The sequence below is a fragment of the Mycteria americana genome, chromosome 1 (genome assembly GCF_035582795.1).
Source record: "Mycteria americana isolate JAX WOST 10 ecotype Jacksonville Zoo and Gardens chromosome 1, USCA_MyAme_1.0, whole genome shotgun sequence".
Classification (NCBI taxonomy): domain Eukaryota; kingdom Metazoa; phylum Chordata; class Aves; order Ciconiiformes; family Ciconiidae; genus Mycteria; species Mycteria americana.
Genome location: NC_134365.1, coordinates 124,741,172 through 124,755,605, shown reverse-complemented (window position 1 = coordinate 124,755,605; position 14,434 = coordinate 124,741,172). Strand labels below are relative to the sequence as shown.

General features: G+C 45.7%; 1 protein-coding gene across 1 annotated transcript in view; it reads right to left on the bottom strand.

Moving 5' to 3' along the window:
* Nucleotides 1–1,866, bottom strand: part of PDXK (pyridoxal kinase) — a 50,012-nt gene extending 48,146 nt beyond the window's left edge. The window contains exon 1 of the mRNA XM_075519667.1: nt 1,693–1,866. Within this exon, the coding sequence (XP_075375782.1) occupies nt 1,693–1,785 (93 nt within the window). The 5' untranslated portion in view covers nt 1,786–1,866. The remainder of the gene's footprint in view (nt 1–1,692) is intronic.
* Nucleotides 1,867–14,434: the final 12,568 nt, after the last annotated feature.

The window sequence follows — 14,434 nt, the reverse complement described above, 5'->3', positions numbered from 1 at the left end:
TGTGAGCGTGATAGCCTCCTAAATAGAACCCAGCTACAACATCAATAGGACTTTTTAACTACAGTAGTATTTTATAGCATCATAGTCAAGGAACTAAAGACACTTTACAGGAAAGGATTTGCCAAGTCATACGAGACACCCATACAGAGGCTCATATGCCACAGAAAGGTTGAGTTACAGAAGAGTAAAGAGAACCTTTAACACAGAATTAAAATGAAGACAACAGTTTAAGAGACTGGAGATTTCTGGAATAAGTACTACTGTGTGCCCTTCTGCTACCACAAAAATAGCTGGCGGAGGTGAGGGGGGAGCACAATTTAGAGATCATTCTGTTAGGAAAGGAGGGACAGTTGGCCTGCAGATCATGACAGCCTTTCAGGCATCAGTCTCCATATACACAGATTTTTCCACAATACATGGATTTCATATGTACATCACCCTTCACCATATACTAATTTTCAAGAGATTTGGTTACATTATAATTGGATGGTGATAAGGGAGTATGATATTAGCTTGTTGCAGGCCTGGTTGCAAGTGCATCATTTATCAGAGTATACCATCTCTCATGTCTAGTCAAGCGAGATTACACCATCATTTGTTAAGATAGTCAAGATAACCAATGTCTAGATAACCAATGTCACAACACACTGTGCTCTGGCAATGAGATTCTTAGACAGCAAGCTTCGTACAGCCACACGTGTGTCAAGGAACAAAGACCTCTTGACGGTAAGGCCCCAAATTAGCCCCTTATGATACAGACGCTTCACAAGAGAGAACAGCGAGACGCACAAAGGCTCGACCCAAAGCACACCGATGTTTTCCCACCGTCAGCTAGACCTTAGCAAGCAACGCTGAAGTCAGCACATGACAGCCATGAAGGCCAAGATCCAATTATACCCTCAAGCTCCGGGCCATGTAAGCTAGTTTCTCTGGCCCAGCCTTGTACAGTCATTAAGCAGTGCTTACACTCTACTACATCTTCCCTAGATCCTCAGAAACCGAGGGGTGGGGGTTTACCCAGCTCCACCACCCACGAGGATGAGAGGGGCTTAGCTTTGTACAAGCACAAGGCCACCGGTCCACCGAGCCCAGCTCCCGTCCCCAGCGCGGGACACCCAAACCCAAGCTGGTACGCCCCGTTAACAGCAGCGCGGACACCCTCAAGCCCGATGCCGGAGCACATGCCTCGGCGACAGGCACAGGCGCCCGCAGAGCACCGCAGTATGCAGCCCCGCAGACCCACCAGAAGCACTCCCCTCACCCCCCACCCTTTTAAGCCCGCTCGCCGTACTACAGCCTCAAGCCCGCAGGGAGAAGACATTATGTTAGCGGGAGCCGCGGGCCGGGCCGTGCGGCGCGGACCCGGCGGGAGGCGCAGCCGCACCAGCCCCGGCCCCGGCTCGCCGGGGTGCGCGGAGACCCGGGACGGTCACTGCCCCCGGCTGCCCCCGCCTCAGCCCCGCGCTCTGGCGCTCGAGAGGGCAGGAAGGGCGCCCGGGCGGGCTGCTCTCGGCCGTCCCCTGACCTTACTCCCGCTTGGCAGGAGACGGCCACCCCCCCGCCCGCCTGCCCGGGCGCCGGAGCCCGGCGGGCAGCCCTGCCGTCACACCACCTGCCCGGCTCCCCTCGCCGCCCCGCAGAGGAACGGCGACGGGGCGGGCGGCGGCGGAGGGCCCGCCCGCACCCGCTCACCTGCAGGGGAAAGGTGGCCGCCTTGTTGCCCACGTAGCCGCGGACGACGTGGCTCTGGATGGAGAGCACCCGGCACTCGCGCTCCGGCTCCATGGCTGCGCCGCCCGCCCGCGCCGGGCCGAGGTGGCGGCGCCGGGAGCAGGAGCGGGGGGCGGAGCGCGGAGGGCGTCACGCGCTCGCCCTGCCCGCCCTCCCCTCCTGTCACACTCACACACCCCCCAGCGCGCGGGAGGCGGGGAGCGCGCGGGCCCGCCGCGGCCGCCAGGCGCTGGGCGCGGACACCTAGTGGCCGCCTCCGGCCTCACTGCTCGGGGGAGGCAGCGGCCGCGGCGGTGGTACGACCGCGCCGGTGGCACCTAACGGCCCCCCCCCCCCGGCGCTCTCACTGCAGGTCCCGCCGCGGCTTCCGCCCCCCCTCGCCGTCACGCGGCACGCGCCGTCACGCGCCTCAACGGCCGCCCCTTCCGCACTCGGCGGCGCGGCGGACGCTGTTGCTGTCACAGGCGCCATCCCGCCGGGAGAGCGGCCTCGCCGCCCGCGCCTGCATGGCGAAGCCCTCCTGTCCCCGGCCGGGCGGCCGGGCCGCCGCCTCAGCCCTCTGGCGAGCACGGTGCCGCGTCCCCTCGCCCACCCTCCGCAGCGGGAAGGCTGCGCCCCTCAGCCCGGTACCGCTCCGCCCGCCCAGGTCTGCGCTGAGGCGCTCGCTGGCACCCACAGAGGCACTGCCCCAATCTCGCGCAACCCTCCCCAGCACGGCGCCTCCGGTACCGCTGCTACCAGTGCTGCCCTGCACGTGCTGGCGCTCCCACGCGCCAGGCCCCACGCCCCTTCCAAACCCTGTGCACCCACGGCCCACACACACGGACCTGCCTTCGCCCGGTCTCACACGTCACACCGGCTGCCACGGTCGCCTCTCTCCTGCCCTCATGGCACAACACCATGGCACCTGATACCTCAAGCACACTTCAGTGTCCATTGGTATGTCCAAACGTTGGCCAGTACACGCGGCGTCTGCCACCCAACCCTCCCGTGCCACCTGTCCTGGGCGCTAACCGCCATTTGCTGTCCACGCTCCCCCACGCTGCGGTGCTAGCCACACCTGCCCCTCCATTTACTGGAAAGCCAAGAGCAGCGCAGACATCCCGACAGTGCTACAGCTTCCCTTCCTCAAGCGACCAGAAAGCCCTGTGAAGCCACGGACGCCATAGGCAGCCCCACACAATGCCCTGCGGTGGCATGGCAGCCCAAGCTGCAGGCAGCCTGACAGAGCACCACCCTCACAGTCAGGTTTGGAAGTGAGTACAATTGTATGTTATTGACACAAAAACAAACCCTTCAGAGGGCTGCCAAAGAGTAAAAGAAGATGTGTTGGCTGGCAAGTGCTACAATACATCAAGACTCTGCTGAGACAGGACTTCATAACTTTTTTGGGAATTTCATCTTCCTCTGGCCATTTGTCATTATTGACCGTCACAGGTTCAGTCAAAGATCCCCTCACAACAAGAAATCACACCTGATGCCTCTTGTTCTTCTTAGTGGATAGCTTTAAATCAACTCTTGAAATAGCGTGATTATTTCCCAGCAACATGAAAACATATTTCCCTCATCATAAGTAATCTGTTGGAAAATGAGGGAACGTACTGTTCTCTTTTCTGTCGTCACTCCAGTCACAAAACAGGGCTTGTTCTAGGCTGGCCTTACTACTAATAGTTTCTCCATCACCTATAAATGTAGGTATTTTCTTGAATTGTAGAAATTGGTGCATGTCCTCGGAGTATAGACAGGGTCAGAACAATGAATGATCTGTACCACAAATGCTCCAGATCCAGCAGTCTGGGAAAACTTTACAAAACAGCATTTCACGCGAGGAGTTTATCTCAAGGGGACACAGGTCTGGATGGCAGGGTAAGCCAGAAGAATTAGAGACAGAGGCATATACTGGGATGTGATCTTCCTCAGTTTCTGGTCACCCATCTCCATTCTCCACCTCCAGGCTCCTTGCCTGCTTTCCTCCACTGAGTAACTCGCCACATCCCTCAACCTGCAGGGTCCCAAGTCCTCATTTTCCTCCTCTCACCATCTTCGTATTCTTAGAGCCAAAGCTGCTTGCCAGGTCTGTTACCTCTTTCATATTCCTCGCATCTCTAACTTTTTGTGCCAGTCTTCCCTCTTATTTTTCCTCTGACTTGAGCTATTCTGTTTCCTTCCCCAATAACTCCACCATCTGTCCCCAGCAACTCCACCATCTTTTCTTTCTTTCTTTCTTTCTTTCTTTCCATATTTCTCAAGTCCATGTCCTTGACTATCTAGTCTCAGTTTCCAGTGATTGCTCTTAACATAGTGTCATTTTGTCTCACCTTCCTCTTCTGCTTCAAGCTCCTTGACCCATTCCCACTTGCACTCTTCTCACCAACACGTGTCTTGCTCCAGTGCAAATCAGGCAACCTGATTAAGGTTGATCTTTTCTGAACACACAGGGGAGGAAAAGGCAAGGCTCCCTGCTTCCATTTGCAGTGCTGAGACCAGACAGGATACAGTCCAGGCTGGCAGCTGCAGGTCAAATCTACTTTAAAGAAGACAAAACTTTGAAGAATTTAAAGCTAGCAAATCTTAACAGAGCATAGACAATGACTTTTTTTGTTTTTCTCCTCACAAAGGCTCACATTTGGGGGTTACATTTGGCGCTGCTTTTCATAAGTTGAGCAAAATGCACATTCTTGACATGAAATCATTGTCTTCCCCCAAATAAGAAAGCCAGGGTTCCAGAGCTTAAGATGTCATCATCTTTTAAAAGAAAGGTTGCAAAGAGTGTGTATGGGATATTCTGTATCTTCTGCAAGACTCATTTCCAGACATGACTCAATTGTTCTAGGTCATATTCTTTCCCTCTGTCCTCTCTCCTTCTCTTACCCCAAAATTAACCTGAGACAGAAAATGTCTATGAAAACACTCAACGGCTGGCAAATTTATAAACAACTAAAAGTAAGGTCTCACATGGAAAAGGCTAGGCAAACATAGAGAAGTTTCCAGCCCTGTTTATGTTTGACACTCGTCATAATAAACGAGTACAGAATGCACACACTATAAAGAAAAACATATACATGCAGTAAGCTGTATGCTGCATCCATGTGCCGCTCCCGTGATGTGCATCCAAAGGACACAGCCTGTTCTGTAATAGACACCTGTACAAGATACACACTGCAAGCAGTTGACATGAAACCTACTTACAACTTGTTCAGTCAGCCGGAAGTCCAACCACTGTTTTTCATTTAAAAGCAATTGCTGCATGTGTCCGTTGCTTTTCAAGGGAGTGGCTACTGCATATTATTCGGAACAGAAGGCACCTATGCCTCCATTTTGCTGCTCTTAAAGCCTCCACAAACACGATGCAACAAATGCTGACATGCTATTATCCTGTGGTTTTCCGTATCTCTTGATATACTGAAGAATAAAGTGTCTTTGGCCTTCCTGTAGCTTGGAGGGCAACTGTTGGAATACAGATGTTGTCCTTTTTCCTGCTTTTCCTCCCTTCCCCAGCAATAGGGCTGAATACCCCACTTTGACCTTGTAAGCATATGATATATACATACTGGCATATGTGCCTTTTGGGGATGACTCAAGAAGATCTATCTTGTGGGTTCCACAGCGTTGTCAGGTGAGGCTGGGCCTCAATTAAGACAGTTGTGCAGTGGCATTTATGGTTTGTCTCTGTAGTGCCTATGCCAACTGTATCTTTACCTTCCTGATAATGATACACTGTCCAAAGAAGATGCCAGGAAGTGTTCTGGCATTTGCAGCTGTTCTTTCTAAAAACTGCCCAAGCACGTCTGACATTCTCACTGGAGCAAGTTCCTCCCCCAAGAAGGAAAGCACACCTCATACGTTTATTAATGCCTGCCCTTAGGTTTTGTACAGCCGCTACTCCTGCACCTAGTAGACCACATAGGCAAAGCAAGGAATAGGCTCAAGGAAGTCTCACATTGCAGAGCACAGCTGATACCAGAGTGCTTGTACACCTGAGTGAGGAAACTACAGCGTGGGTAGCAATCATAGAATCATTTAGGTAGGAAAAGACCTTTAAGATCATCAAGTCCAACCACTAACCTAACACTGCCAAGTCCACCACTAAACCGTGCCCCAAAGCGCCACATCTACACGCCTTTTAAATACCTCCAGGGATGGTGACTCAACCACTTCCTTGGGCAGCCTGTTCCAATGCTTGACAACCCTTTTGGTGAAGAAATTTTTCCTAATATCCAAGCTAAACCTCCCCTGGCGCAACTTGAGGCCTTTTCCTCTCATCCTATCGCTTGTTGCTTGGGAGAAGAGACTGACCCCCACCTCACTACAACCTCCTTTCAGGTAGTTGTAGAGAGCAATAAGGTCTGTGAGAATGATAATGCTGAGGCCCTTTGTAGGAAGGCAGGGAGGGTGCAAATGCAGAGCTCTGCCTTCCTCTGCAGCTGCTGGGAGTGAAAGAGTATTTGTTACAGGGCAACACATGCTGTTTCTCCAGGCAAGTGGAGAAACTCATTCTATGCAGGATTGCTACCTTCTTCCTAATACTCTGAAAGGCCCAACAAAGGCAAGTACTCCTAGCAATCTTTATGCTTACCCCAGAGGAACATCTGAAGCCTCCCTTTATACTCTAAGCTGTCAAAATTGAAGTCTTTTTCATGGATTAAGGAGTAGAACCTGCATACACAACCAGAAGTAAGCAGGGGGGTGACTCAACAGTATCAAGCCCCAACATTTTTCAAAATATGGGGGAACCTATATGTCTATACACTAAAAAAGTTGCCACAAGCAAAACAAAGGCCAGAAAGCAATTCTCCCTCCCTTCCAGAAAGCAGGTCATCTAAATGTGAGGACCCAGTTTCTGAGCAGTGTTTTTTTACAGACTTTGCCCTATTTATTCTTTAAGAAGCCAGGCCCCTTCCTCATAAAAAAGGGTGTGTGTCTCAGAAAAACGTTAAGCTAGACTTCAACTCCATAGTCATCATGTGTTCCGCTATGCTATCCTTCTCAAGCCTATTCTGTTTGAAAAAAATTAACTCCCAGGTACTCCTCCAAATCCGGGGGTTACTGGGACTGTTCAGAGAGCAAATAACCATTCAATGTGTGACAAAGGGCTTCATTAGGAAAAAAGAAAAAGGCAGGGCAGGTTAGATCAAATGTAGGCAATGGAGTAGCTCTTCTAGGCTTCCTACTACAGCTGCTGCTGTAGTACTACTGGGATGATACCTTCTCAAGCTCATGACCTTGTCATTGGACTGTGCATGGAGTTCTATGGTTTTTTTTTAAGGTAACCTGACCTCTCAAACCAGTTCTCCTTGGTCAGAGCAGAATATTTGCTGGAAATCATGAATTTTGAGTAGAAGATTATCATAATTTGGTCAAGAGAGAGGATAGTCAGAAAGACCACAGTTTATCAACAACTGGCAATGTTTCTTCCACAAATGTTCCTCGTTCCTCCTATGCTTTCCTTCTACAACTCCCCTAAATCCTTCTCATATCTCCCCCACTCCTCTGCTCAGCCTGTCAGCGCACCAAAAAGCAATACAACCCGTGGCAGACCTGAGGCAATAATACACATGACAGTTGGCCAGCCAGCAATCCAGGAAGATACACAACTTTACCTGCTGCCTTTGCTCCTGGGCAGACAGGACAAACATCTTTATGGGCCATTTGTTGCACAAGCTGCTGCCTTCCTAGGTCTGTGTTGTTACCCATTGGAATTCCAGCTCGCTATGCATGAAGAAATCGTGAGATTACAGTGAAAAACAGGCTTAACATGGGTCAACAGTGTCACAATATTGCAATAAAGGTAATCACCTTTTGGACTGCATAAACAACAATATAGTCTGCAAGACATGTGAAGTAATCCTTGCAGCATATTCAGCACTGGTAGGGTCTCTGGTGGAGTACTGCCAAGTTTTTGCAATGGCATTTCATTCAAAATGAAACAATGGAACAATGCGAGAGGCTCAGGACACACAACCTAGGAGGAAATGGTTTCTTTAGCTTAATGAAAGCTCAACTCTGATCACAGCCTACAAATACGTATAACACAGAGCTATGAAGGAGCAGAAGGTAATAAACTGACGGTCATAATAGAGGGCTTACCTCCATTATGCAAAGGATTATGAAAAGCACAGGAAGAGATTGCTTTGGAAGATCGATGCGTTTTTATTTTCAGTGTGTTTGTTTTTCATAACTAGTGGAAGAAATATTTTTATAAATATTGATAGCTATATTTAAATTTGTCTTGGAATGGGGGACAGACTGCATTAACTACCAAGATCTCCTGAAGTCCAGATTTTCTATATAAGCACAATAGAAAAGATATGGGGCTGCCAAGAATGACACACTCAGCTTGATAAAAGATGCATAGAGAGAGTGTCTTAAATCAGATTTTGTAAACTGTATCTGGATTCTCTAAATCATCATGAGCATCGACAGAAAATAAAAGGTCAAGGTTACGTAAAAGTCCTATTAATAGCCTCTCCTTTTCTCAACAAGTCTTCAAGGTGGCAGAATTGGACCAGCAGAGAGTAATAATTGTGCACTCCCCAATCAGAAGATCATCTGTATTTAAGATACTGATTTTTGCTGGTCAGCTGAATGTTTGCTAAGACAGGGTGTAAAGTACCACTTTATGACTGTAATAGTAATAATAAAGTATTAGCAGCATTTGATGTAGGAGGGGCCGTTATTCTTGTCTCACACCAAGTTTTCACTTGGCCTGTATTAAAACGATGAACTTTGTCAGAATTGTCAATAATGGCGGAGAAGGAGCCATTTTCTCAGCAAAAGAAAGCGGATTATTGAAAACTGATCTTGCCATCAAAGCTGTTCTGCGTGTGGGAATTACAAAGGCCATTCTAAACCCTTTGACAGACAGGTGGGGCTGCTGTCTCTAGTACAAAAAGAGCACCCATCAGTGCTGTTTCTCCAAAATGTAGCATGAAATGGAACTGCAAACTAGCAAGGCTGACATGCTCTCAGCTTTAGTGAAAAAACAGCCTGCAGAAAAATTGTTGGACTTAAATTCGTATTGACTCCACTAGTGATTATCATGCAGAGAACAGTAGTCATAGATGCCCCAATTTCTTTAAACAGAATTGAGAGGAACAGCCCTCATAACAGGCAGTAAATAATGAAAGTGGTACGTGTAATTCTGTACTCCAGATCAAATCATGCGAACTGCTGGGTGCTCCCTTCTCTTACAGCCTTTGAAACTTGCAGAACAAGGACCTATACAATCTTTCCCACACCCCAGAGTAGCCTGGTGTTGTGGCCATTTAAAAAAAAAAAGTAGTTTTATATATTAAGAGATGACATGATCAGAAGAGTAACAGTGGGCTATCCATTCTCTTACACCTCTGACTTGAACCTGTTTTCTATTACTGACTTGCTGAAGCTCCATATATTCTGAGCATTTTTGCAAAATGGGGCCTCAGGGAGGAGATCATGCAATATATCAGCCTCCAAATGTCAGGCCCAGTCTTGCAATCCTCACGTCAATTGTTCTATTGAAGTAAATGGAACTGCTCCTACCAAAAACACACAAGGGGCCAGGTGTCAAGCTGAGAGACAGGACAGCGATAAGAAAGTTCTTTTTAAAATGCTGTATCACTGTCACAAGTTGTCACAGTTGAACAGCACTGTATAGCATGGCATTCTTGATCCTCATCTCCTTCAGAAACCTAAAAATACACCTCTTTTTAAAAAAATGCAAGACCACTCTGCTGTGAAATTCTAAGCTAAAACACTCCTTATACTGGTACAATTCCCAGTAACTGTACACAAATATTTTCGTTGGTGCTGATGTCTGCACATTTTGGTTCCAGTGTCCATTTAAGAAAACGGTTGAGGTTAATGAAAAGGAAGCAGAAGGCCTCCTTTGGTTGGCTAAGGGAGCTACAGTGCTTAGGATCAGCTTGCAGTTTTGTCCTGAATGCTAATGCTTGCGCCTTGCAATAGGATCCAGTCCTATTGCACTTAGCATCTACTACCTAATATTGGGGAAAAGTAACTAATTATTATCAGGATTTTAATCCCAGTTACCCCTTTTTGTCCTTGAATAACCATTCACCAGCATTAAGGAGGTAGCAGAGTAAGTGCACATACCTCTTTGTCAATCAATGTATTTCTAGCAGCAGACCGAAACCCTGCTCTGGCAAGCAAAGAGGTAGGAGATGCAAGCGGTTATGGTGCAATATAGCACAATGTGGCATGTGGTCATGATAATGGCTTTAGAGAAATGCATACAAATGCTTTCATTTTGCTTTTGCTTCATTTTTAAGGCACTTGGGGGGAGTAAAGAAATTGGTGTTATTTCATTGATTTTAATATTGTGATTTCACAGACACTTCTGTGCCCAGTTGTTAATATATAACCTTGAAAATTGTTTGATATAGATTTTGGATCAGAAATGCCACAGTATATATATTTGTTTTATAAAACATGGTAACAGCTGGAAAAGAACAAGGCTTTTCCTGGCAGTGGGAATAAACCTCTCAGTCATGAAACGCATCTCTCAGCAGTTTGTCCTGTGTGTGTCTTGCATCACATGCTGTCGTCTTGCAGTCATGAGTCACTTGCTTCAGCTCCCACTGCTCAGGGATATCAGCTTGGCAAAGCTATGTCCTACACAGCTTATTCCCTGGGGAAATGTGCACGCAAAGCAGCGGGAAGTCAGGCCACTGCTGTGCTCGAAACAGAACAGATTTGCATTTGAGTTCAAGCTGCAGGGAGTACATGCGAAGTTGACTAATACCGCATCTATTTCTAGTCCTGTTACCTGGGTAATGGTAATTTCAATTTGTTCTTTTCTTTCAGTGGTTACAAAAAGATTTTCTACTTTAAATTAACCTTTAAAAATCTGAATGAAATTCAGTAAGTTCACAAACTATGTCGTTTTTTCCAGTTAGCATCATTTCACTAATTAGCAAAATAGTGATAATAGAGGACAGATTTCAGGAGCCTGAGAGATGTTAGTTCTGTTCCAGGCTGAAAATTCCTTTCTAATTTGCTCTTGCTTTTGCCTGTGCTATTAGGGGACAATTCTCCCCACTATTGTAGCTTTGACCATTGTGACTAGTAGCAATGGCTAACCTATGTAGTTCTGAAGGTCTCCTTGTTTTTCCTTCTTAGTACCAAAATATAATGGTAGGATGAAATTAGCAGACATCAGTGGGACCAGGATTTCATACCAAACTTTCAAACTTTCATCAGGAGTTTCAGGATGATCCTAGGTTTGCTATATTTAGCATTTACTAGTACCTTGTTGGTTTAGCATGCATAGGTATTTAAAAAAAAAAAAAAAAAAAAAAAAAGCCTAAACCCCCTCACACACTCCTTGAGCACTGCAATTCACACAAATAGCCAAAGTTACAAAAATTCAGAGGAAATTAATAATTAGCTTCCATTCTTGGAAAATGAATACTAAACAATTCTTTTCTGGAACTGAAGATAAAACCAACCTAAGATTCTCTCAGCAAATGGCAGCAATTCCAAGGCAGCCCCCCAAAACTCTAGCAAAAGTAAAAGGGATAAAATGAGGACATAAGACTACAGACCGTTAGCATAACATGCGCAATGCAACTGTGTGCAAGCCACAGAATCTGGATTTGGGCTTCTGGAAAGGGAGGGCCAGAAAACAGAACATTGTTTTGGACTCATTTCAGTCTCTCACCTAAGTGAAAGCAAGATGGTTCATACAAGATTATTTCTTATAAGGACCTTTCATCTTCCCTAATTTGGTATCTGGGGATTGAAGGAGAGAAAACTTTTAACATACAAATTACCAACACCACATAGTGAAAAACATCCAGCAAGATACCAGTAGGTTTGATAGCAAAGGTTTTTCTCCAGGACAACTAACAACTTCTCTATTTAAATAAGCTAAACTGATAACTGATACAGAAAAGATATGAAGACTGCATGAGATAGATGGGCAAAGATTAAAAGTTGCCATCTGGTCCTGGCAGATACACGAGGCGGATACCATTATCAGCAGCAACGGTAGGCTCCTTGGCAAATTAACATCATTGACCATGGTTGCTCAGAAATAATCAGCAAAAATGTCTGTATCATATGCAAGCCCTAAACATGGCAATGGTCAACTGCAAATTCCTGTCCCTGGCGTTACAATGGAATACAGTATTTCCTATGCTTGGCAAACAACTGTGTTGGAGTTCAGGCCCTCAATGCCAATTTGGCAGCCTGCGAATGTCAAACAGCAATTTCTTCCTCTCTTGCCATAAAGGACTCCTGAGTGGATTTCTAAGCAAGAAACAGTGGGCACTCTCTCCTCTCTGTCAGTCTATTTGAAGGCAGTGCAGATCTCATGAATGATTCCCGTTCCTCCCTTCAAAGGGATTAATGATGGGGAAAGACTTGAGGGCTTTCTTTTCAGAAACAAAATTACTCCATGGCAATACTCTGCAGAGACAAGTACACATTACTGGATTATACAAGTGTTTACAGTTTCAGCTTTCATTTTATGGCAGATGTCTCCCAGATGTTTACTGTAGTGGCAAAGCCTGTGAAAATGTGGCTTGAGACTGGAATGAGATCTGCTTCCTAAAAAATTAAGAGCGTGGAATTCACTTCCCTTGAGAGCCTAACTCTTGGCAGTTGACTTTTTTTACAAATCTGTGTCAAAGAGGTAGGATTTAATCAGGGATTCTCTCCACATACCCACTAGTTTGTAAAGAGCAACATTTCCTCACTGAGCGCCATTTTAGTATTGTATCCTCCTCTGAGCAGGATCACAGAGAATGGTCCAGGCTGGAGTCCGACCAAGCCTTGATTAAACTAAAGCTTTTGATGGCAGAAAAAGTCTAAGAAATTGTGCACCCAGAAATCTTACTGGACTTTGGGGAGAACTCTGGCTTTTTTGTTATTAAGAAGGTCTTGAACTCCAGTTTCAGTCTCTCTCTCTTCTGTTTTAATTCTTTGTTTTTCTGACCTTGTATGCATATTTTTGTGCTGAGTATTACATTCTCCATCGTGTTCCCTGTTAGTCTTCAGGGAAGGTGGACCATAGAAACAGTGACAGCAGCTTTTCAGCAACAAATACTGCAGGAATGCAAACAGGAGACAGTTTCCAAGACTGCAGAACTTGTACCCACAGTAAAAACCACACAGTGAGCAGAATTCAAACCTCCCAGGGCTTTACTTTGATTATGCAAGACAAACATCTGAAAGAGAAATGTAAATAAGGAACAGTTTAGCCTAAGAACTGTGTAATTGCACTGGGTTACATGTTCTATGTGGAGCGTTGTAAAATGTTTGTGCTGAAGCCATTGGAGATATATTTTTTTAAAAAAACAAACTGTTAAATTGGCTAGTATCTGCTGGTGTTGAATCCAAAACATGGTGATACTTCAAAAGAATGGCGTACAAATCCTAAAGGAATGATATTGCTAATCAGTGCTCTTCTCTGTTTTAACTCCCCAAAAGGAGTCAACACACAAGTGACTGTAGGAAGGATTTTAAGCCTATGCCTTAAAGCTATTCTCCAAGAAGAAACGTTCAAAAGACTTCTTATGTAGGAAAGAATCTCACAAATGCCTCCTTTAACATGTCTGTATTTTTTTCTGGTGTGGGGCCAATATCAGAAAGACAGTATGGAGGTGCTAAAACCTGAAGCCTACCTCTCAGAAATAAGGAGCATAAGCAGCTCTACAGAATAGAGTCAGCCCTATCTTTTTTAAAAGTGACTTTCTGTAAAATAATTCATCTTCCAAGATGAAATTGATGTAAATGGGATTCTAAAAGCAGGTTTTGGAGGTTTCTTAAACCCCCTTTAAAAAGGCTTCCTAAAGAACAGAAGATTTTTCCCCTTCTGTGTCTAATAAAAAGACATGCCAATAAAGTGGCTATATTAAGGAAACCACTGCGCAAAATGGTGTTATTTTGACCGCCTCTTGGATTTTATTTACAGTAATTAACTGTATTATTTGCAACACGTTGCAGTGTTTTTGCAGATGAAATATTTGTTTTTCCCCCTCAAACTGGTTTGTGCTTTTACACATACAAAATGCTTGTTTGGGTCCTACAACAGAGAATACTCTGTGTTGTCCCCCCCCCCCCCCCCTCTTTCCAGGATAAGAGGAAAAAAAATTCTTTCAACTCCTCTTATCTGAGTTCGAATTTGTATAATCTGGGATGCAGCTATTCCGGATGCCTGACTGCAGCAGACTGGTCAAATATGCTGAAGTTATTTTAGAGATAACAGAATTATCATGTTAATAATTGTATCTGTCCAAAATGCCATATGACAACTGTTGCAGTGTTATGTTGAAGTAACAAAATCCCTTTTTTTTTTTTTTAAAGAAGTTTTTCCCCAGGAAGGTTGTTTGTATGGTTCAACTTCTAGTTCTGCCACAGACTATATTAATCTTGAAAGAGGCACTACGTTTCTCCTTGATTTGCATGGTGGGAATAAAATGTAAAATAAGTTTGTGTTACCTTGCAGACTGTTGTGCAGACAGACATTTTCTGCCTTCTTGGAAACACAAACCAGTATGGATCACTGAAATGCCAATCCAGGTCCAACCTGCTTGCATGGATCCCATGAAGAACGATGAGGAGCACCGAATCTTACAACAATCCCTTGGAGTGCGTTCGGGGCAAGCACAAGTTTTGCTGCACAGCACTCCACCGGAGTGACTGAGATCCTACACAGCGTGAAGGTGGCATAAGGTACCGCAGTGAGTCATATCTTGGC